Source organism: Bactrocera dorsalis, chromosome 2, assembly GCF_023373825.1.
Source record: "Bactrocera dorsalis isolate Fly_Bdor chromosome 2, ASM2337382v1, whole genome shotgun sequence".
In the NCBI taxonomy this organism is placed as follows: Eukaryota; Metazoa; Arthropoda; class Insecta; order Diptera; family Tephritidae; genus Bactrocera; species Bactrocera dorsalis.
The window spans coordinates 80,060,310-80,086,185 of NC_064304.1; the positions used below are offsets into that span (position 1 = coordinate 80,060,310).

The 25,876-nt window shown below is 36.1% G+C and overlaps 1 protein-coding gene and 1 long non-coding RNA gene across 10 annotated transcripts in view; one reads left to right on the forward strand and one right to left on the reverse strand.

Moving 5' to 3' along the window:
• The window catches only part of LOC105226634 (protein doublesex), a 138,375-nt gene that overhangs the window by 80,434 nt on the left and 32,065 nt on the right, over positions 1–25,876 (reverse strand). For 8 of the 9 annotated variants that reach the window (XM_049448813.1, XM_049448812.1, XM_049448815.1 and 5 more), the window contains one exon: positions 23,201–24,552. In XM_049448813.1, coding sequence (XP_049304770.1) covers positions 23,201–23,936 — 736 coding nt within the window. In that variant the 5' untranslated portion in view covers positions 23,937–24,552. The remainder of the gene's footprint in view (positions 1–23,200; positions 24,553–25,876) is intronic. The other variant, XM_049448810.1, reaches the window with a different exon arrangement.
• Positions 1–25,876, forward strand: part of LOC125776509 (uncharacterized) — a 62,869-nt gene that overhangs the window by 10,307 nt on the left and 26,686 nt on the right. The window lies entirely within an intron of this gene.

Genomic DNA, 25,876 nt, shown 5'->3' on the forward strand with positions numbered 1-25,876 from the left:
ACACTTTGCGCATTGGTTGCAGTAAAAACTTTGTTACTCCGCTAATTGTATGAAAAATTTTAAAATTTTATTTTACCATGCGCTGTTTTCTTATTTAAAAACTAATATTTGTATGCTACTGTGAAACCGAAACACAAAACCCAAAGCGAAAAACTTCGAATTGTAGCCGTGGAAGCCTTTGATGGATTTTCTGTTGTTTTTGTTATAGCAGCCGCTATTGCCAGTCGTCGCTCCGTTGATCCCTTGCTAATGCTGTACGATCGTAAAATATTTTTGCGCAATTTCACATGAAAAAGGAAAATAAGTAAAACCATTATAAAAATGCCATAAAACGCGTCTGCGCAGAGTAGCATAAGCTGAACTGCGTACGCGTCACCAAGACGTAACAACCGACGCGTCAGTCGTGCTGTCGATCCTATAGCCGACGTACAACCACAACTGCATCCACAATTTGTATCGCCCTGTGGATCTAGGCCTGCTTCATGCCGCGACTTGCGGATCAATGGCCACGCTCGCGTCTCGAGGGTGTCGGGCAGAGACGCTAAGTTGGGTCGGACGGGACGACCGGTAACGAATAAACATCAGATCTACAGCTGTCTGGGACGTTGGTAGAGGTAGTGGCAGTGGAAACGGCAACGTCAGCGGCTTCGGCAGCGGCAGCTGAAACGACAACAACAGTCGCAGTCGTAAGCGTTGTGCATTCGTATTGTCATAAGAATACGAAATTTATTACAGAAAATTTGCTGCCAGACATTTACAACTTTGATGCAAACTCTTACAAAAATTACCTCTTCTACCTTCAAATCGCAAGTTGAGTTGCAAAACATGAAACGCTAAAGAAAAATAATAAAATAAGCTCAAGAAGAAAATGTGCCTTCTTTTATTACTTTTTTTCTTTTAAATAATAATAAAAATTTTAAAACAGCGTAAAATTGGCAAACGCTATTTACAAACAAAAATCTTGCGTCCCGTAGTTCACTATTTTGCGCCATTAGGCACTTGACTAGACGACTGGCGATCGATGATCGCTGATCGGTGATCACTGATGGTTGCTTCTGCCTAAAACCCGCAACTGCAACGCATAATTTCAAATTTAAGCGAATTTATGTGTGCATATGCAACACTTGTGCATGTTTGTATGTATGCATATTTGCTTTCACAATTTCTTGCGTCCCGAGTTGAGCTACAAACAATTTTATTCAAAGTTTAAAATATGAATTCCCCAAAAATAGACATTATACAATATTCACTGCTCTTTGAGTAGCACATGCAAAGTTAAAGAGATCGCATAGACCTCAGAGGAAAATATCATCCAGAAGAGGGAAATTGCAAAAGCTGATAAACATCAAAAAGAATTAGGGATAATATCAAACCACTGCATCGATCGAAACAACGAGGCGTTGCCACATTAAATTCCCAAGGGTTTCTATTATCTGTTTAACCAGACAAGACCTTAGTTAAATAAACTAGGAAAAACTAGGAAAATCTGTGTATCATTTCTCATTCGTTTTTTCGCTCGAAAGCAATAAATAAAGATATTAAGATTCATACGAAAAATGTAAAACATTTTCGTTATCAGATGGTCGTGTCTTATCAAATTTATTTTAAATAAATTTGTGAATCATAATATTTATTTACATTGACGTCTGGTATCCTTTGGATATCATTGATTTTCATTTGGATTTTATTGGAATCATATACTGGACTGAAACTGTTACCCTCGGACCGTTCTCCTGTCCTCCTATTTCATTTTGCACCCCAATACAAAATTTTCATAAAAAAAAGTTAGATATACCTTCATCATCTGTTTTTTTTTTGACTTTTTCGATAATACTTTCAAATAAAATGGTCCTTTGAGCTTAGTTAAGGGTAACGCTTGAGCTTAATCAAGAAAGAAAAGTAACCGTAAGTAGCGTCAGCGCATTTAACTGCACGCACATAAAACATTGCTGGCCTTTCTTACTCTTTCATCCACATTGTAGTTTACTGCCCAAGACTACCTCAAGGTGTTTGCTGCGGAGAGATTGTGAGAAGTTTTGTATTTCTTAGTAAAAAGAATCCCGTCCGTTTTTTATGGAGTGAACCCCAAACCCGGTTGCGATGTCAAAATCTGTTTTGTATTGAGAGAGGTGGTCATAATGCTATGTAAGCACTTTTCCGTTATTATGATGGCCGTTACTTGAGGGCTTTGCCGTCTAAGTTCCTAAACAGTTTATTTACCACTAATGTACTTACATGGAAGTGGATATAGCGTTCCACCCTGCTCAGTGCCTCTACAGAATTCCTTAGCCATTCTAGCGTCTGCTCTTATCCTTTCAGATCAAGAGGTTTCTAACCCAGCGTTGTATAGCAGGATCAACCTCTCTTCCTCCACCTCTTCACTCTATACATGATTAAATTCTTTAGACATACTATTGAATGCTGCCTTTAGTGTTTGCATGTTGCGCTTAGAACAAACTTCCCGCGGGCTCTGCGGCTCTGACAGGCACTTTCAAGACTTTCTCTATTATTTTCAGTTATACATAAAGTTTATGCAAATTTTATTTTTAATTTACCTTTCTACACAAACACCTGTGGGGTCTTATGATCTTTATTTGGTTCGCGCTTTAACCGTTTGGGCACTTATTTCGTAAATAAGTTTCAACCACCAATAAATGAATAATACCATAAGTGAAGCTAAGGAGTTTCTGTACTATTTCTCAATGCTCAACGATTTTGAAATTCACACGCATTTATTGAATGTATTTTGTACAAACTTTAAATGAAATATCCAAGTTTAAGGAATAAAAACCGCACCGATTTAATAAATTTATATAACTTTTTAAGTGTGCTTAGCAAAAGTCAAAAGCAAAAACTATTCGACGCAGCAATGACGCGAATAGCAAGCAATAAAAAATTGTAATTCAAATATAATTGGGTGGGTAGGAAACACCCGGACGCGGTGTAGGAAATAAGCAGAGCCAAATGACAACTGACATCATAAAAATCCTATAAAAGAGAATGCAAATAAAATTTAAAGTGTAAATTTTCTTGTAAATTACAATATTAGTTTTTTTATATTTTGTAATGCGGGCGCACCCGTCCGGCAGCAATGAAAGGGGCCGGGACGGATTTTACGATTACATTCAAGTGTTTATACTCACGCTTATTCAACAAAAACTCTGTTATACTCGTATACACATGTACATATATGAATTGATATATGTATGCTACATGACTCGAGTGTTTTAAAGCTTGGCGTTAAGTAATCTGTCACTTTTTGAAGGCGAGACAAATATATGGTGTGTAAATATACTGTGGGCAAAAAATAGGAAGACTTTTTAATTTACATAAATTTCGCGCAAAAGCCCATTCGTCGACATATTTTTCTCCTTTACTTCAAAATAATCATTGGTGTTTAGAATACGCTCGTCTTTTTGAAGTACATAAAGTGTATTCGACGAATTTTAGAAGAGTGAAATTATCTAAAACAGAAGTTCCATTAAATTTTGTGGGCGGAATCAAATTTCTGGTGCCGATATGTTCACAAATAATTGAAAAAAGAAGAATTACGTCCAGAACGACTATCAACACCAACTGGTGATCAATTCGTCAATAGAATAAGGAATTGGTGTTTGGCATTGTTAGAATATCGGAAGGATAAGTGAAAATCACTTCGAAACATCATTGGGGCCTATGAAAAGTGAAAGCACGATTGGTTTCAAAATCACCCAATTTTTTTGAAAAACAGCGTCGCGTTAACGTCTATGGAACAATGCTTTCCGAATATTATTATATTCCATGAAACGTATTTTTACTAGCGATAAGTCTTGGATCTATGCTTACGACCCGTGCTATGAGTCGTTAACGCAAAGCTATTCGTAAACAAGTAAGGAAGGGCTAAGTTCGGGTGCAACCAAGCATTTTATACTCTTGCAACTTTCAGGAATCAAAGCAAGAGAAATACCTTAAGACGTAAAACGTCAACTTGAGGATCGAAATCTCATATAACTCATATGCTGACAGACACATAAGATTTGTTAGAAAAACGAAAACCATTATACAAGGTGTGTTCCACAGTAAACAGAACTTAAAAAAAAACTCTGCATAATGCTTTCCTTTCATGGGCAAATGCATTTTTTCCGAAAAGGAAGAAGTCACACGGTGCCATATCAGGTGAATACGGGGAGTGGTTAATGGTTAAAATGTGGTTTTTGGTCAAATAATCGGTCACAAGTGTCGATCGATGAGACGGATTCTGAGCAAGTTTTGGTCGTCAGTCAATTTGTGCGGAACACACCGTGCACACACCTTTCGTAAGCCCAAATGTTCGGTCAAAATGCAATTAATCGATATTCTGGAGATGTTCAATTCACAACATTTAATGTTGGCTCTTTGTTCGTAGCTCATTTTCGCATCGATAACACAAACATACTGACACCTAAAACGAAATAACTTCACTTCCAATGATTCAACCCATTTTTGACAAACAGACATATCATTGTCAGAGAAGTACTATCGCTGAATTTTAATTATATAACTCAGACATTGACCGATATTTTCTAACGAAAGTCAACTATAGGCACCGGGGTCTAAATATTCGGTTTCTAGGGGCGTGAACAGTTTTTGTTAGATTTCAACAATTTTTTTGTGATAAAATGTCATACATCAAGGACATTATTCGTGCAAAGTTTAATCCCTTTATATTAATTGCTTCTTGATATGCGTGCTGGAAACTGGACATATCAAATGGAATTTAAAATTGTGTTATATACATAGGTAGGCGTGGTTATTGTCCTATTTCGCTCATTTTCACAACGTGACATTAGATTATGAAAAAAATGCCACGTACCAAATTTTCGAAATCGGTCAATCGAGTCCCGAGAAATGGGATTTCACCAAAAAGTGAGCGTGCCACGCCCATTGTCCAATTTTCACACCGGCTCTCATAAAGCTTTCTCACACCATCCCGGCGGCAAACTTTTACGTCTCTGACGCTCTGTTGTTGTAGCTAAAACGGTTTAGGATATATGCACATTTAACTTATTAAGGGGTCACGCCCATTTTTCCAAAAAAAAAATCCCGCAGGTGACCCTTGTTGCTGCAATCCTCTGTACCAAATTAAAGCTTTATAGCTTAATTTAATGCTTAGTTATGTCATTTTATAAGTTTTCCATTTATGGCGATTAGTGGGCGTGGCAGTGGTCCGATTACGCCCATCTACGGGAACCCTTTTTGAGTCAATTGAAAGACATTTAACGTGAATCACTACGCGCATTGAAGGCTTCTTGGGGAAATTTACTTTAACAAATTGTTTCGGAGATGGGTAAAAACATTGGCATAAGTGTGTTGGGACCAAAGGGGATTAGTTTGAGGGGGACATAGACTTTGAAAACAAAAAATTAAGAATTTTAAAATTACCTTTAAAATCACCATATGCATAAAATTTTACCCCCCAAAAAATTTTTCTCCATGGTAGTATACGATAAATTTATGCATGAACCGTCCCTAAAGAAAGAAACCACAATTCTCCTGTATTAATCTTTATCTTTTGTTTGTTGGTAATTTGAAAGTAAGTAAATATTCAAATTTCCTTTCGCGTTTTAAAATCCTGAATTACTTAATTTTTATTTTTCTAAAGTAGATTTTTTATTATTATTGATTGTCTATTCTCCCTTCCGTCTTTCTGTTGTGTGCTCTATTATTATTTTAACAAGTAAGGAAGGCTAACTTCGGCTCTAAACCAACATTTTATGCTAGTGACATTTCAAAAGATCAGTTACTTGTAGTATGTTCAGGTGTTGTCGAAACTTTTTATTAAGAAAGAGCTTAACAACATTTCATTTTTTATTTTATTAACTTATAGTCATGGACTCACTTACTATATTTGCATTCCCACCTTTTTCTTCTTGGCTGGTATATTTATTTGTATTAAAATAAATCTTATTTACTCATACGAGATAAACTCAACCAACGGATCTAAATTTATATAATGCATACAACAGGAATCCTTTATTACATACAGCGCTTAACCATAGTATATTTAGGAGAACTTTCACTTTTTCACAAATTGAACAATAGTTTGGATAAAAAGTCGGCATTGTCATCGTCGATATCCGGGAACTGGAAAATTATTTTCGTATTTCAACGGCATATCTCAAATGCAACTTTGCAGAAATGTTATTAGGTCTCGATATATACTATAAAATGAAATAATCGGATGTAATTAAAAAATATGTTATACGGAAAGTAGGCGTGGTTATAGGTAGTTAGAATTTCGTCGAGTTGTACCTGAGGTAAAAAATTTAATCTAAAGGCGGGTGGTGTCCAATTTCGAACCATTTTGGTTGTTCTTCCGACGAATTTACTTACTGGGCGCTTCCCTATACTAAACTACAGATTTGTATCATAAGATAATTTAGAGCTGAGTTATAGCGTTGTATAATTTTAGATTAATGGCATTTTTAGGACGTGTATGGGCGTTTTATAAAGATTTCTTTGGTTAGCGCTTGTACATAGAGACGGACGGACAGATAGCTACACGGCTTTTAACAAATCTCGCCATCCTGATCATTTATATATATTTATATCCATATGTATCTCGATTATTGGGTAAACAAAACTACTATAATCTGTATCAACGTGTTGCGAGAGTTTAAAAATATAGGCACATATCGTTTTAAATATACTCCGATTGACGTTGAACCTTACAAGAGACTCTTTAGAAAAACCTGCTTAGTTTTTCACTGTTTAGTCATTTACTTAACTAATGATTTCGATGTGTGTGTATCGATAAGCAGCCCTGTACACTTCAAATACGAGGTGTGTTCAAAAAGTATCGCGAATTTTGTGTTTTTTCAAAAATTATTTATTTATTCAAGAATATCTATTTTGTCCCCTTCAAAGTAATCCCCATGAGATATTATACACTTGTGCCAACGGTTTTTCCAATCTTCGAAGCACTTCAAAAAATCATTTTTTTTATCTTCTTCAGCTCCTCCTTCGATGCCGTCTTTATCTCGTCAAGAGAAGCGTAACGTCGTAATTTCATTGGCTTCTTCAGTTTAGGGAACAAGAAAAAGTCACAGGGGGCCAGATCTGGGGAATACGGTGGCTGCGGCATCATTAGTGTGTTGTTTTTGGCCAAAAAGTCGCGCACAAGCAACGATGTGTGAGCAGGGGCGTTATCGTGGTGCAATGTTTTTGATAGATAAAAATCGAAGGCGATCCAAAACACGTGCAAGCAAAGCAGCTGTCAACAATTAAATGAACATTCAAAATGGCCGAGTACCAACATAACGCCACAAAAAATTCGAAATTCGAATATACGTAACCCGCGAAAATTCAAAATTCGCGATACTTTTTGAACACACCTCGTACATATATACTGATCACCTCTTCTGTAATGAATTGCAAAAATCATTACCACTACAAAATAACGGGTGATCCAAGTATAGATACTTTTTTCAATCGCCTTTTTTGACAGATAACGAGTGAGTAATGTCAAACTGGCATGTTATTTTTGTTCAGTTATTGAACAACGTTTACAAATATTTCAACTTTATTATGAAAATTCACGTTCTGTAAAGAATGTGTTACACGCTCTTCGCTCAAATTATGGTCAATATAATGGGCCTATTGAGCGTACAATTCGCAACACCATCATTCAACCCAGCATTCATTCCTGGGTAATATTCGACTGAGTAGACCACGTCCAATATGCAGTGAAGAAAATATAGCAGCCGTAGCTGAGAGTGTACACGAAGACTGTGGAGAGTCTTTTCGGCACCGATCGCAGCAACTCGGACTGACGTATGGAACGACTTGGCGCATTTTACGTCGAGATCTTAAATTGAAAACGTACAAAATACAGCTTGTGAAAGAACTGAAGCCGCTCGACCTTGCCAAGCAACATCCAAAAGTTTTAAGAAGATCCGACGTTTTCGAGCCAAATTTTGATCAGCGATGAGGTCCATTATCAGTCGAAAGCTCGAACGAGTCATCGAAAATTGGACTCAACGGATGGAGGGTCAGAAACGTAGCAGCAGTCAACAATTGAAAGAGATAATTTTCAAAAAAAATAGAGGCCGAAGAATGTTCTTTCGAATGATATTAAGCATTCCCCATTAAATTTGAAGTTTCTGTGTTTTTTCATTAAAAAAGTAGGGAATCTCGAAATGGATCACCCTCTCTATGCTTAGGCAAATATTGTTTTTTGTAATTTAAATAACGTGACAGAGTGCTTTTTTAAACGTTTAAACGAAACTCGGGCGACATATCTATAGTGTAACTTCAAACAAGCAGAATTCCGGATTAAAACGGACTTCAAACTGTCAGACTTATTTCGCTTTTTAAGGAAAATTGATATAGGGAGAATAGGGGAATCAATTTATATCCTCAAGAACCTTTTTAACTCGAATTTCGTCCAGGTTCTCAGTGTAAGCCGAATTCGAGTTAAAAATGTTCTTGAGGATATAAATTGATTTAATTAAACAGTAATATATGCAACTGCCTTAGATAAATCCCACTTCATTCTAACGACCAGTTGCTTGTATGGACAGTGTCCTTGTAGATTGTAGTTTCTACTAGTTGTGTTGTAATTTATACAGGATTTCGGAAAATAATAAGACAGAGACGATTTAAAATAAAATATTATTGAACCAATCGTTACAATTCTTTAAAAACTTTAAAAATAGGCTCCTTCTGCGTCGATGCAGCGCGTTTTTCAAGCATTGAAAACGTCACGGAAGGCATTCTACGGAATAACCTTGAGAGCCAAGGTGCACGCTGCTTGGATCCCCTTCCATCGGCCTTTTCAGGCAAGGAAACAAAAAAAGTTCGGGGGGCCATATTTGGGCTGTAAGGCGGCGGCGTAAGCGTCGTAGACTGATTTTTTTGCCGCGCTTGTGGTAAACCTGTGACCTTGAAATTCCCTAGCCCTAGCTTGTTTAGTTCGCCTGCTGCGTCAAGTTGAGTAGACGTGTATTTGTAGTGCTCGTCACGAAAATGGAAAAACGAAATCAAAAGCAACGCGTCGCGATAAAATTTTGCGCCAGATTGGGCGCCAGCTTCGGAAACGTACGCTAAAATTGTAAGAGTGTATGCCCGATAAAAGCTCGCTAGAGCAAGTCGAAGATGAAAACGATGATTATTGCCGTGGAATCGTCCACAAAGAATTCGTTCCACCGGGGAAAACTGTGAATCAAGTCTACTATTGCCAAGTACTGTTCTATTGCTCGTAACTCGATCTTTCATCACGACAACGCGCCGTGCCACACCGCCCTCAGCGTGTCCCAGTCTTTGGCCTCTAAAGGGATCACCGTGTTGCAACAGCCATCTTTTTCGCCCGACATGTCACCTTGTGACTTTTTTTGTTTCCTAAAGCAAAATCGTTGGTCAAAGGAACCCATTTTCAGTCGATTACGGACGTCCAGGCGGCCGTGACGAGAGTACTCGCCGACATCCCAGTCGAAGCGTTCCAAAAATGTTACGAAGCATGGAAAACACGCCGAAATCGCTGTATAGCTGCCCAAGGGGACTACTTTGAAGAGGATGACAGAGTTGTAGAATAATTTTCAAACATACGGTTTTTATGGAATCAGTCTCATTACTTAATTGTAATACCTCGTACAATCGCAGCGGAAAAAAAAGTCCTATTACTTTCCGAACAAACCCTGTACATATCTACCATATGCAATGGTATATTGGGTTGTCAAAAAAGTCTTGCGGTATTTTCGCTAGTTGGCGCTGAAAGCCCGTAGTTCTAGTTTTATTCGTCACATCGGGTCATGCTATACCTTTTTGGAAAGCTCTTTTCACGCGCTAACACGTGTTTGATTGATTGTCGTTTCTTTTAAGTCGTTCGTGAGTTATAGCGTCGCAAACATGGAGCAAAATAAAGAGAAAACTACTACGATAAAGGCAAAAATGCATCTCAAGCCGCCTATAAAATTTGTGCAGTTTATGGACCCGATACAGTTTCCATTTCCACCGCACAACGATGGTTTCAACGTTTTCGTTCTGGTGTAGAGATGGTCGAAGATGCGCCACGCTCCGGAAAGCCTGTCGTCGAAAATTGCGATAAAATCGCTGAATTGGTGGAAAGAGACCGGCATAGTAGTCATCAAACCGTTATAAACCATTTGAAGAAGCTTGGAGTCACTAAGAAGCTCGATGTATGGGTGCCACACGAATTGATTCAATAAAAATACCGCAAGACTTTTTTGACAACCCAATATTTTATTTTAGCATTTTTTGATTCTCCTGTGTTAAAACTTTTAATCGAGTTAGAATGTATTTCGGTTAAAAAGTAAAAATTTGTGTATTAGTGGGAAAACTGGCAAGTATTGTGTAAAGGTCTAAAAAATAAAAAAACAATTGAAGCCCAAATAAGTAATGGGCGAAAGAGGAAGGCTTCAGAAAGAGTATATGGATTTTTTATAATGGAAGGCAGGAAAAATCGTCGAATATCTGCTTTATAAATTTCAGATGAAGAAAATTTTACAGTTGGCATTGATATTTCAAGTTAGACTGTCTGCGGTGGTATAAGATCTGTTGGATTTAAAGGAAACCCGCTATTCGGGAAAAATATTAAGAACTTAGGCTTAGATGGGCACGAGAAAAATACACATGCACTTTGAGCGATTAGAAAGAATAATTTGATCCAATGAAACCAAAGGCAAGTTATTCGGCTCTGACGGCATTATATAGACCTGGGGATGCAAGGAGTAAATTATAAGTCGGATTATTTGACCCCTACGGTAAAACACGGCGCTGGTGATTTTTTAAGTTAACCAAGTTCCACATTTGTTGTTCTTTATTTCCGTATTGTTAAAAACTAGGTAAAGTGCTACTTTAAGGCTGTAAGTGATGGAACAATTTAGGAAAGATTGAATTTAATTTACAGATGATGTTGCGAAGAAAAAAACAAAAAAAAAAGTGAAAGGATATTTTGGAAAGAAATCTCGTCTCAAGTGCGAACGATATGGGACTTTCCGTGTTGTTTATATTTCAACATGATGGACATCCGAATGACATAGCCAAATCAGTGGCTCAATGGCACCAACAAAATCGAATCAAGGTCATAAACTGGTCGGCTCAATTCCAGGACTTAATTCCCATTGAGCATTTATGGTCGAATTCGAAAAAAGAAGTAATCAAATATTACGTATCTGAAAAAAATTATAGTTAAAGTATGGATAGATATTTCATTGGGGTTCTCTAAAAAACTTGGGGAGTCAATATCTAGGCGCTGCGAGGGTGTAATTAAAGTAGAAAGAGAGCATTAATAAGTGGGTGTGAATAATTTTGTTGCTTGGTGTATATATGTAGATATCACATTGGAAAGCGTTTTGCTCAGAATTAATTTCAGAAAATACTAACTGTTAAAATTTACTTTGTAAATTAAACATTGTAAATAGAAATGGATTATACACGCTTCATATTAATCATTGCGGTATTAGTACCACACAAGACTTTAACAAGCGCCAGTAATTGATTTTTACCAAAATGAAAAATATCTCCGGTGCAATGTCAACTGTCACCTGCACTCGCCGCATAAAGTGTTCGCAGTGCAATCACTTACATATGTATGTATGTATATCCAGCAATTACTTTGTGACCAAAACGCGATTGCATTTTTTTTTTCGAACTCATTGGCACATTAATGGGAAGTGTATTTGCTAGCAAGAAAATTTAAATTAAAAGTATATTTGTTGGATACGGAATAAATTACACATTATAGCAGAAACAGCGAACAACATAAACCCGCAGCCCGAATCAGCTGATACGATCTATCTTATGGGAGAGCAATGTAAATGATCAGCCAAAACTGCTTCTACCACCCGCTTTTCCGTACGATACCGTAGAATTCCCGTAGAAACAAGTCAAGTGATTGCCCTCGCACAACGCAGGGTTGCCAGTCTCGCTATACTTTAGAAATTATAAAAATTGTCTTCAATATGTTTGAAATTTTATTAAACTAACTATATAAACTATTTTTAGTAGTTTGTTTTCAGTTTTGATAATTTATATTATGAAAAATTGTAATCGAAAACAATTTTTAAAACTATATAAGCATATTGAACAATGGTAACATTGTTCAAACGAAAACAAAACAAGAAAAAACGTTAACTACGGTTGCACCGAAGCTAAATACCCTTCACAGGTGCATTTCTGTTAGTAACTATCTGTTCAGTTTGTATGGCAGCTATATGCTATAGTAATTCGATTTGAACAATTTCTTCGGAAATTACATTGTTGCCTTAAAAAATAATCTATACCAAATTACATGAATATATCTTGTCAAATGCTAAAGTTTTCCATACAAGCCCTTGCCTCCGATCACTCAGTTTGTATGGTAGCTACATATATGCTATAGTTAACCGATCTGAACAATTTCTTCGGAGATTACATTGTTGCTTTAGAAAATAATCTACATATACCAAATTTGGAGAAGATAGATTGTCAAATGTCAAAGTTTTCCTTACAAGAACTTGATTCCGATCGTTCGGTTTGTATGACAGCTATATGTTATAGTGGTCCGATATCGACAGTGCCGACAAATGAGCAGCTTCTTAAAGAGAAAATGACATTTGCAAAATTTCGAAACGATACCTTAAAAACTGAGGGACTAGTTCGTATATATACAGACGGTAAGACAGATTGACAGACGGACATGGCTAAATCAACTCAGCTCAACATATATATGTATATATCATTTATATACATATATACCTTATAGGGTCTCCGACGTTTCCTTATGGGTGTTACATAGTGGCAAACTTAACATACCCTGTTCAGGGTATAATTAGTATTTTCAATGCCAAATAGATTAAAAGAAGTTATATAACACATATATGCAACCGCAAATTAATTTAACCTAAAATGAATTTTATATTATTTTACAATTTTTTTAGGAATATTGATATGATATCAATTCACCGAATTTTTCAGTTGAAGTGATTTTACCTGCGTTTCTTTAAATTTAAAATTAATTTTTGAGTTTAATAAAAGGTTGAACTACAATACAGTTTTTAACACTATTTTAATAATAACAAAACTTTTGGAAGAATTGCTGGCAATCTCTTTCTCGAAATTAATTTTCCGCATACGTTTTTCAGGCATTGTACATTCATCTTTAGAATGTATAAGTGATGTTCTTGGATTCACCAAGCGTTGGAGATTAGCCAATCGAACAAACTATACGAGATGTTGAAAGAAACAGGCAGTACTCTGCGCTAGTCTTCAGACACATCCGCAATTGTGCTACCAAACCTTGGTTTTGTTCTTTATAAACTATTATAATTGATTACAAGTCATAAGTTCTTAAAATCAAAGAATAAAAGGAAATTTGTATTTTCATTTCTCATTTCAACCATTCGAAATAGTGTCTTTCATTAGGTATCCGCTTTCTATCTTCTATTCGAACTCGATAACTTTTTGTTGCTTTTGCATGGATTTCTTTTACAAGAAAGTGGCGCGCAAAGATTGTAAACAGAGAAGTTGCTACTTATTAGTATAAATATAAAAAACAAGAAAGGAAGAGCTAAGTTCGGGTGCAACCGAACATTTTATATTCTTGCAACTTACAAGAATCAAAGGCAGGGAAATACTTTAAGGTGTAAAACCAATCATATAGAGTGGAGTCAGCCGAATGTTCGAAAATTTTGATATCAGTTACATAGGGGCTAGGACAAGTTTCCGTTCAAATTTATCTATTTTAGTCACATAACACACGGTTATGATTATAACATGCTCTCTTACTTTCATTGAGATAACTTACATATTGGCCGATATATGCGGTACAAAGTCACCCGGATGTTCGAAAATTTTATATTAGGTATTTGGCGGCTGAGGGAAGTATTGGTCCGATTGAACCCATTTTTGACATAGAAACATACCAGTTATTGGATTTAAACAATTTTTGGCCACAAGATTGCACACACTAAGAACATTATTCGTGCAAACATAATACTATAGATGTGCTAAATTCATTGCCACGACTTAATTTGACAAATAAAGGGACCTACAAATCCTTAGATGATATGAGACTGTCTTGAAAAATATAGTATATTTGGAAGTTTGCTATTGCACTCAAAGTGCGTTCTTTTGTATGGCTTTGGGATTGAACTATATATCCCTACTACATCACGAGCGCCAAAGCAGGATAATAAAGCACATTTTCAAGATAATGTCAGTAATTAAGTACATATTATAGTCACGGTGTTGTAAATATTAGAATTATTAATAATTCAATTTTCTCAATGGCCACGGCATTCTTTTCTTAATGGGGCGCATATAATTAAGCTTAAACGAAAGCATTAACAATATGATGTACATACGCATACATACTTACATTTCTACCTTACAGTAATTGCATAAATTAAAACTAACTCAAAGTAATGTCCCACAATTTTCACATTATCTTTATACACAATTCTTAATTAACCCAAGCCATGCAAAACACTTTAGGTTTTACGCCTCTAAAAAAAATGTTACACCTTGCAGGAATGTTTTCGCATTATTAAAGAATTAAAAACAAAATATGACAATTACTTTTATTAAAATACTACTTCGAAACAGCTAATGGAGCTCACTGTAAAACTAAACTAACTGAACTGGTGAACAAGACTGGACCTGTTTCAAGCTGATCGGCCGACAGTTTGAAAGGTTATAAATACAAATTTTCAACTATGTTACGATGTCTTGACAGAACTAAATACATATATTTTATCTAAATGTATAAGTAAGCTGTTTCCTGTTATGTTTTGTGAATTAAATGGAAATCTTAAACTGTAAAGGTGTATCTGAAGAGTATACTAAAGAGTTGTCTTTAAAATGCATTGACTGACAAAAATATAGTCCAGAAATTAAGAGGATACAGAGTTTGTTCGAAAAGTAATAAGACCGAGTCGATTTAAAAAAAATTGTTGGAACAATCGTTACAATTCTTTAAAAACTTTCAAAATAGGTTCCTTCTGCACCGATGCAGCGCTGCCAGCGCGATATCAAAGCATTGAAGGCCTCACGGAAGACATAGTCCGGAATAGCCTTGAGAGCCGAGTGCAAGCTGCTTGGATCCCCTCTGCCGGCGTGTGCCTCTCGGAAGATTGCCTCTTTGTTACGAGATCATACTCAAAGATCTATGATCCGTCACCTGTGATTACGTTATTCAAAATTTGGTGTCACTTTTCACTCGTCGCAATTTCTGATCGTCAGTGTGAAATTTTGGGATCATCTTCGCGCACACCTTGCGCATGTTCAAGTGCTTTTCAATGAAATGAAGAAAAGCTTAAAGGTAGATAAACTCTAATGGCTACAGCTAAAGTTTAGTAACATGTTTAGTTCGTTAATATTGAGACTAAATTATATAACAATTTTACGAAAGTATTAAAATTAATTTACCAAATGCAACGAAACCATTTCCATTTAAATCTCCTAAAATAAGCAAAATATTGATCAGAGCTAGACCGGACTCAAAATTGCAGTAGGAATTTCAAATTTATTAAACTTAACTAATGTATTTTAATAAGACCGCTGTTCCAGCTAGAACTTTCTTGTCATTTGTTTGAGCATCTGATATACATAGTTGGCGAATCGAAGACAGCAATTATTTCAATGACGAATATAGCAAAATCTAAAGCAAAGACGGGCTTTGGCCCTGACACATCTTTTAAATAAAGTTCTCACTAATTTGATTGATACCTATGTAAATTAGAGTATAAGATTGCCGCTTCCCATTCGAGACAAGCGAAACATGTCAACCTTTGTAAACCTCATTCATACACTACTGTACGTGAAGTATTTGGTTTCTACATTTTATACATTCCAGCCAGAAGAGATTAATTTAAATTTTATTGGCTTGTTGTTATGTGTCGAACAAATTTTACGGTTAAAATTCTTTTATATATGCAGTGAAATTTTGTACTAAAACATAAGCGAGATTTAAATGTGTGTGTGTGTGTTTTATGTTTATATGTACACGCATGCGAATCTGCACAACAATAGTTAGGATATATAAATTTTTACAAACTGCAGAATGTGTGGATGTGTTGGTATATATGATTGCATATGTGCATATGTGCATGTATGTAGGTAAGAAGTTCGTGTCGAACCGGCCAACCGTGCGCTCCGGTGACTCCGTCGAAGCCGCCAAATTCGACAGTTAAACGCAGGCAATAAAACTGCCATGCCCACGCTTCAGACGCGTAATCATGCCAATGGACAGTGGTGCATTTCAGCACATATTGTGCCAAAATATTCACTACATGCGTCCATATCAAGTTTACTCCATGGTTTAATATGTTGCCAGTCATTATCAAATGGCCACCGCAATAGTGAATTATAGTTCAGCCAACTCATGGTTCGAAAAAGTTCCTGATAGTTGAATGCAGAAAAAAATGGAAAGTGATAACTTGTCATTATGATTAGCCGAACACTTGGCAACAACACGGTTTCATCTAAGACATCAATAAAAATTGTTGCGACGTTCCATAAGATTCTTTAAGAGTCTCCGCTATCACTCTAAGGATACCAAAACAACCTCTTTTGAGCCCAACTACCTCGACATTTTTGATATCATTCAACTATTACATTCTTTATTATAGTTTGTATTGCTATCACATCAGACAAAATACTCATATGTGGGCATTTAAATAAAAACATTCAACATTATTTACGAATAAAACTGATAATATTATTTAAATATAGCTTAATGCATTGAGAAATTATTTAAAACTCTTTTTCTGGTGAAATTGTGATATAATAGTCGGTTTTTGAACTTTCAATAATTAATAAAGCTAATTAAACTCGTTTACCGTCATCTTGTACGAGTACAAATGCCTCCAACATGACCTTTCCACTTGCTTGCCGAATCAGACTATTGACAAAGTCGAATAATGACATTAGAGTTGTAAATACATATATATATATACATTTGTACATAGTATATACGATTTTTTAAGTTTTCAACGCCAAAGATTTTTACACTTCTAAGGAGCTTCTTTAGCCTACTTGTCTAGATTTTACTGTAGCGGAATTTCGAAAACTAAAGCTTTCAATTAACGTATATAAAAGCGAATATATTAATGTTTTTTTTTTTAATTGCCAACGTTTGACCGAAAGCAACAGCCTGTGCATCAATACCTGCTGAACGGCAGTGCGTATCCACTGGCAGTAGCTTTCCACTGCCATCTCTGGCAAAGCGCTCATATGGCTGTAATTATGAAAATACTCTCTTTGCTAGTGCCATAAAATTATTTTTAACTTTTTTCCGCTTAGTGTGTAAAAAATGTTAACAGTTGCATTCTTCGCGGACAAATAGAGCTCAACAGTGTGGCGTTTCACACACACATATGATATGTAAGTGTGTGTGCACTTAAGAAGAATTCAACTAAAACGAAACTGAGGGTTTGCCAGCCAGATATGAGCGAAAAACTTATGGCGAAAGCAAAACGTGGGTGCAATGTGACGACGGAGCTCCGATTCCGACCAATTCTGTCGGCAAATTTGCTCTCTGCTGTGCCAGTCATGGCGTGTAAGCTGCTTCACTAATAAAAATAAAAATTACCGGCCGACAAGAAGTCGTCAGCATCGTAAAAACCGTCTCAACTTTTCCGACCGCTTCCAAGTTTATTTCTGAAATCGATTCATTTCAGCTAATTAATTTACAGCGCGTCATGAATCGTACCACAATTCACAAATCGACAGTCTTTCGTCTAGGTATTGACCAAATATATGTACATACATACATACATATATGTATGGACAGCAATGCATTGGCGGGAAATCGCATAAAGCTCTAAACATGCAGCCGGGGACATTGAGGAAAAATTAATACCCATAAATAAAGTGAGGTGCAGTCACAGGTGAAGCTTTATAAACAGAAATCTACACGGACAATGTCTGGCTGTAAAATTCACTGATTTCTCACTTCAGTTTCGGACATACACTCTGGCTATTGCCACGCCTTTATAATTCACTGTGCTGTCATTTCAACTTACCCCTGAACTACACATAAACTGTTCGATTCGCCATTTTTGAACTCGATAAAAGAGAATATAAGGATATATAATTAAAGGGTTCTTCAAAGCTTCCAACTTTTATCAAAGACATATCAAAGAGACATATCTGTCAAATGTCATAAAAATAGTTAATAATATTATGTCAGTCACAATTTATTGATTTTAACAAATAAATATTGCAATTAAAATTAAAATTTTTTCAATTTGCTTTCTCAGACGTGCATCGTTACAATATTTAAAAACAAAACTGAACTATTTCAATTAATATAAAAAAAAACGTTAACTTCGGCTGCACTGAAGTTATAATACCCTTCACAGACTCATTTCTTATAGCAAAAAAGAGGTACTAAGACATGTATAACATAAATAAGCGGCCATTTCTTATGGCATGGCGAGCAGAACTACTCCTCCGGATATTGTACCGTTGCCTTGGAAAATAGTCTGTTCTAATTTTCGTGAGGTATTTGATCCATTAACGTGTATGCTAGCTAAATGTTATAGTTCGCAGACATCGATAAATGAGCAACTTCTTGGGCAGAAAAGAGCTTATCCAAAATTCCGGAGAGATATTTCAAATATTCACGAATGTTTGAAATCGACTCCACTTATAGGATATCCGACGTTTTCTTCAGGGTGTTACAAACTTCGTGACTAAATTAATATACCCTGTTCATAGTATACAATATGACTCTATTTAATTCGATATTCGTCTTCATTAGTTTATTTTTTGTACTGTCAGATCTTCTGCATTTCCTTTTTTTGGGGGACAAATGCCTATTTCGGCATTATAAAACCATTTTCTAAACACTTATTTTCAAACAACGTCAATGCTTTACGTTTTCTATAACCAATTTATTTTAATTCGAGTCTTAGTTTTCTAAGAGAATTAAAAACGATGTATTTTCATTTCGTAATTTGGGCAGTAAAACTTGTCTAAACCATAAAAAAGGAAATTTTGTAGCTGAAAACAGCGGTTAAATCACTTAATACCCTCTTGCATTCCATTCCCTAACTCTGGTGTTGCTCCAACAAGTAAATTTGATGAAAAGAAAGCAACGCACAAAGATAGCAAGCAGAGAAATTGTGGATCGAAGACAGCTGATGTTTGTAGTGCCGAGTTTGGAGATTTGTAACGCCGCTCCCAATGGTTTTTGCGAATTAACTGGTTTTCTCGAATAACACTAGCCCGACAGCTTAAATATTATAACAAAGCTATGTTGTGAAACGTACATACATACATATATCAACGCTAATGCATTCACAAACAATCAGAGGCAACAAACAAACCAGGTGCAAAAGTGCAGCGGTCTTCAACTGCGTGCCGTAATAACAGCTATTGCAAAGTGTAAAAGTGTGAAGTTTTGAAATCGGCAGAATTCGCATGTTTCTTTCGGTGCAATATTTGAAAACAGCGATCTTCTTCTTCTTTTTACTTATGTTGTGTGCAGTTATGCGTGCTTTCGGTTGCAACTCTAATCGTCTAAAGAGGCACAAAGTATATGGGAATAAACTAAAGTGCTAAAAGTAAAATGACTAGGCGCTGAGGATGAAATTACAAGCTAGGCTTAATCAGAAGCTATGAAACACTACATTTTAATAAACTGTATACATGTGTTTAACTTAGATTAGAGTTACTCACGGAGCAACTCACGCTTCTTGTAACCACTTTTTTCAATTCACGTGCAAATGAGGGCGCGAAACTTAAGAACTAGGTGCAAACCTGATTTCCGTAGTCCACTATAAAGAATAATTTACATTTGCGTTTATGCTGATTAAAATGAGTTCGAAAAAAACTACAGATGAATTAATTATATTATAATTTTTAATTATTACCGAAGTTAAGGTTATCCACAATTTTGCATTTCCAATTATGTTCATCGACTACACGCACTAAAATCAAATTATATTTTAAGAAAAGTGTTTGTGCGGGGAGCGCTGTGTCACATTGGGGTATGTTGTATAACAGACACGCCCACTTATATACATATCTTTATATTGAAATTATCTGTCGCACGAAAAGGAGACGGAGCTGATGTTATTGAGTCACAAGTCAATTCGATTCAATTAAGCTCTTGTTAACAACTCTAAGTATATTCAATTTAATTATGTTGATGAAAAGAAACAATGTATGGCAATTTCAATGCCAATTTCATTTTCTCTTTCATAAACTTATAAACGCCACTTAAAAAATTTTGCATTGGGAAATTTTGTAATTATACCCTGAACAGGGCATATTAAGTATGCCAAGAAGTTTAAAATAGCCAGAAGGAAAAGTCGGAGACCTTGTATATATATATACATATAAATGATCAGCGTGACGATCTGAGTCGATTTATCCATGCTGTCTGTCTGTCCGTGCGTCCCTCCATCTACCTGCATAAACTCGAACTGGTACCTCAGTTTTTGAGATGCCGATTTGAAATTTCAATTTTACACCCGGCCCTTTCTTTAACAGAAGCTGCTTATTTGTCGGAAGCGCCGATATGACCACTATAGCAGACAACTGCCATAAAAGCTGAACATTCAAAATCAAGTTCTTGATGGAAAAATTTTTTAATATTATATACAACTCAAATCTTCACGAAATTTCACGGATTATTGTCCAAGGCGTCGGTACAATCCCAAAACAAATTTTTTAGATCGGACCACTATAGCACATATCTGCCATACAAACTGAACAATCAAAATTAATTTATAGTATGGAATATTTTTTACTTGTTAAGGGTAGTTTTTGTTTTGTTTTTTCTTGTTTTTACTTTTACTTGTAACTTGGGTGCTAAAAATTCAAAAAGGAATACAAAATTTCATTTTAAAAACATGTACACGAAATTTCCAGGAGCTCAAAAATGCATACATTTATGTACATATGTACATATATTTATATACATATTTTTCTGTGTAAGTTCCACTTGATTTGACATAGTGAGAGCAACTCAAAATGTAAAAAATTAATAAGGAATTTGCCGAGTTATTCACAACGAAATTTATAAGGAAAGTATGGTTTTTGTACCTTCCATGTAGGCTACTTTCAAAAAATTAATTCTTCAATTAAAAACTTGAACTCGGAAAACAATTTAATTGGGTTGACATCAGCTATCTTAGTGCTAAAAATTACACTTAAACAGGTGCTGCTGCCGAGGAAGCGCTTCCTCGTATCGGCACTCCATCACAGCGCGTACAGATCTTCGGGTGAATGTATACATACATACATGATGCGTATGCATAGGTGTAAGAATGTGTTTATGCAGAGGTGCACTCTACATTCAAGTTCTGCGAAACATTATACCGGTTACGTAAATACCTACTTATGGCTTATGTATGTGTGTTTGTGTGTACTGTGAGACCTTTCAACGTCAAATAATCAGGTATCGATCGCATATCAATTTAGGCAGTGTTGAAATGCCAAGATAAACTAATTTAAAGTATTTATCATCATAATATAATGTCATAAAATTATAAATAAAGGCTTCGGGCAAACAAAATCGTTAAAATTACTTATCGAAATTACGTTATTAATAAAATGGCGTTTACATATCGGTGTGTATGTTTAGCTTAGCTACTGCACTTATTTCTGTCAAGCGTCTTGTTTCTGCAAATTGATTTCAGAATGACTCAGCGTTAAATGTCTAGATGAAGTACAAAAAACAAAAACAAAAAAAAACGTTAACGTTAAACGATTACACGGAAGCAGTAACATCCTAGGCGAATACAAAATATTTCCTACAGGAAGTTTTTGATAGATCAGTTTATATGCAGCTATATGCTATAGTAGTTCGATCTGAACAATTTCTTGGTGATGATATCTTGTCAAATGCAAAGATTTTCCACATTCCATCCGACGCTATTTAATATTTCCGGGACTCCTTGATAACAATGATTTCTACGATGAGTTTCTGAATGCCTAGTTAAGTACGAGTATTGTATTTTACCATTAATTTTCCCAACCTTGCCAATAAGGAACAAACTTAGTAAAGTAAGCCGGATGCTCAAAAACCTTTATATTAAGTATACTCCCTGTATTGGTTCGTTTTCAACATACTGACATACCTTTATAAGAGAAGGATTATCCCTTAATTTCAGATATATTGGGTGGTCTTTTCGTATTTTGTCAAAAGATGTCGTTGCAGTCGTATATCGTATACCAGTGCTAATAATCACATTGTATCAGCTGTTCAAAAATGAATGGAAATAATGAAGAAATTCACTACATTTTGAAATGTTTGTATAAAAATGGGAAGAATGCCACCCAAATTTGTGAAGTTTCGTGTAGCAAAACAATGGTTCGCTCGCTTCCGTTCTGGAAATTTCGAAATTTCGAATACCGCTAATCAAAGTTTTACACTGATGTAATAATGTCTCTAGCAGAAAAATGGCAAGAAGTGGTCGACCAAAATGGTACATATTTGTTTATATATTTATTATTATAAATGAAGAAATACGAAAATACTTTTTCGACTACCAATATATTGTATGTACATATATCTGAGATATATGTATATTGATCTACATTTTCGTTCAAAAGTTAACTATAGTTTTCACCAAAAAGTGTGCAGTGCCATGCCCATAGTCTGAGCGGTGAAATTAAAGGTCTGCGGCGGATGGCGGCTGGTAAATGTCTCTGCATACAAATGGGTGTTACAATAGTGAGAAATACGATTAAAACTTATTTTAAACACATGTCTACACATATTACATGTACATATGTACATACATAGCTTTGCTAGTACATAATCTAAATAACTGATCTTTATAATCGTTTACTTTTTTCGTTAATATTTTTGTGATTTTGCAAGAAGATTAAACGTTTCGTTTTTTAATTCCCATAAAATGCTTAAACTCATTGAAATGTATTATTTTGTCCCGGTATTAAAGGACTATTTCAGATCAAAATCAACTTTATAACCCATTTATAAAAATTTTAGACTTTTAAGTAGTGTACTGGTCGAAATATATTAAATACAAGAAAGAAATTTCTTTAATATTATTTTCGGTTAGGTCTATGGTTAAAATAATGCAATGGTTTCAAATATATGTAATTCACATTTATCGGTTTCAAACAAAATTACCTCCCAATAAGATGCCTATAATTCTTCTGAAAGCTTTAAGCGATCTATTAAACTTTCTATTGCTATAACAAAAAAGTGTATTGTATTGTATGTAGTGTATACCATAAATATACTTATTAATAGAGCACTTACCTAAAGGAATATTTACTCCATTGGGATGCAGAGATGGTTTGCGACCTACCACCGATATGGGCAATACCGCTCCTGAAGTGGACGATGGTGATGGCGAAGATGTATCACTAGAACCTTCTAGCGATTGTGCTGGAGTGGGCACTGTGGTCATGTGATGTTCGGGTGGTGGCACCGACCCAGGTACAGAGGTGATGGCAGAACCTATTCCACCGGCTATACCGCCGTTACCACTACTGCTAACATTACCGCCACCATGTTCGACGTGTGGCGGAGAACGGATCGCTGTCGATATATGATGATGTGCCGCAGCAGCTGCTGCTGCAGCTGCAGCACTCGCATGATGATTTTGATTCAAGTGATGATGATGGTGCAAGTGATGATGATTAAGTAATGCCGTTGGTCCGTGTACCACTGGCGGTACCTCGTGAATCTGCAGAACCCTTTGCTCGTCCTGCGCTTGTGCCCGCCTCAAAGCAGTCTGCAGTGCCATCACGCGCTGACGATCGGCGGTTAAGCGGCATTTTTCACAAGTGCAAAATCGGAACTTACAATACCGTTTGTGTCCTTTTAGTGTGATTTTGAGCCCATGATTACGGCACCGTGCACAATTGGGTGGAGTGCGAGGGGAGATCGAACTGCCGCTGCTGCTGGAGGCCCCACCGCAGACGTCTGCCTTTGAGTCATGCATGTCCGAATCGGACATTGTGTCGCTGTTCCAATTATCCTCAGAAACCATTAAAGAACAGCTACGAAGCCTATTCGCTGTGTGTACGTGATGACCGTGCAGTTGCGAACAAGGCGGACGAATGTAGAGTGAAATGTTGATGCTCACTTTAATTGTATATACCAGTACGTATGACAACGCACCTTTACTGCTATTTAGTTTCAGTGTTTTGATATTGCAACACAACTGTTGAAGTATATTTATGCCGAAGAAACTTCCAACTGATGGCCTAAGTTTTTATAATCGTTATGTCTGTATATATGTCATTTACAAACATATAATTAACAGTTTCAAAAACAGTTAAAGATAAATAACAGAAATTCATGGCCCGATAATTAAGGCTATAACAAAAGCGAAGCCTCTACGAAGTTAAGTTTGCAGGTTTGTAATTATTATTTTATACGCATTTCAATGCACTGTCACTTTCACACAATAACGAGCTTTTATAGAACAAAGCAGTTACTTCATGGTTTAAATGTTTTATATGTCCCACACGCACTCTATTGAAACATTTATAACGCTGGTAGATCTTATCACTTGGTTGCTTTAGTGTTTTTTTGTCAGTATTTTATTTATTTTATGATTTTAGTTTAACCCATCCCATTCACTCATTTTCCGAAGAGGTGATCTGTAAAAAACAATAAAATATCTTTGTCAATGAATATGTTATGCAATTGAAAATATTAAAACTTTTAAAATACATGTTTTAAATTTCTATGACTATTTCAGTACCTATTCCACACTTTTACTTCAACTGTAAAGAGAAACAGGTAAGGAATGGTAAATTTCGGGTGCTATCGAACTCTTAGACTCTTTCAACATGCTAGCCGGCTAAATACCTTCAGGTGTTCGCAAAATTGGAAAATGTAGCTAAAAGGTTCATCTTCATAGTTCCACAAAATAGTGAATGTATTACATATTCTTATTAAATGCTCTCTGGCTTTCGTTAAGGTACCTCACATACCATTAGCAATTTCTGTGGGGAGAGACAGAGAGTCAATCGAAATGCAACTCGTTCGGTCATCCTGATCATTTATATATGTACATACGAGGTTTGACAATTAAGTAATGAGACTGATTTTATTGCTGCGCTTGTGGTAAACCTGTGACCTTGAAATTCCCAGTCTCTTTTCCGGCATCCCTCCCCTCTCCATTGATATATGTACCATCACCCTAGCTTGTTTAGTTCGCATGCTGCGGCAAGTTGAGTAGACGTATGTTTGTAGTGCTCGTCACGAAAATGGAAAAACGAAATGAAGAGCAACGCGTCGCGATAAAATTTAAAATTGTAAGAGTGTATGGTGATAGTGCTCTTAGTCGTGCCAAAGCTCACAATGGTTGTCTCCGCGCGCCCCCCGCCCGAAAAAAGCTCGCATGAGGAAGTCGAAGGTGAAAGCGATGATTATTGCTTTTTTTGATAGCCGTGGAATCGTCCACAAAGAATTCGTTCCACCGGTGAAAACTGTGAATCAAGTCTACTATTGCCAAGTACTCGAAATATTGCGAAAACGAGTCAACAGGGTGCGCCGACATCGCTCGCCCGACATGGCGTGACGGGCCGTGACGGGGGTACTCGCGGACATCCCAGTCGAAGCGTTCCAGAAACGTTACGAAGCATGAAAAACGCGCGGTAATCGCTGTATAGCTGCCAAAGGGGACTACTTTAAAGGGGATGGCAGAGTTGTAGAATAATTTTCAAATATGCGGTTTTTATGGAATCAGTCTCATTACTTAATTGTCATACCCCGTACATACAAATCTATATATAACTAATTATTTGGTGATACAAACAACCGTTAAGTGGACAAATCTATAATCTGTAGCGACATGTTCCAATGGAATAAAGATGTTGCGAAATATATTATATTGAATTAGTATATGAAGGCTACGGATAGTATTACCCGATCTTATCCAATTTTGGCATACGACATATCATTAGATTAAAAAGATAA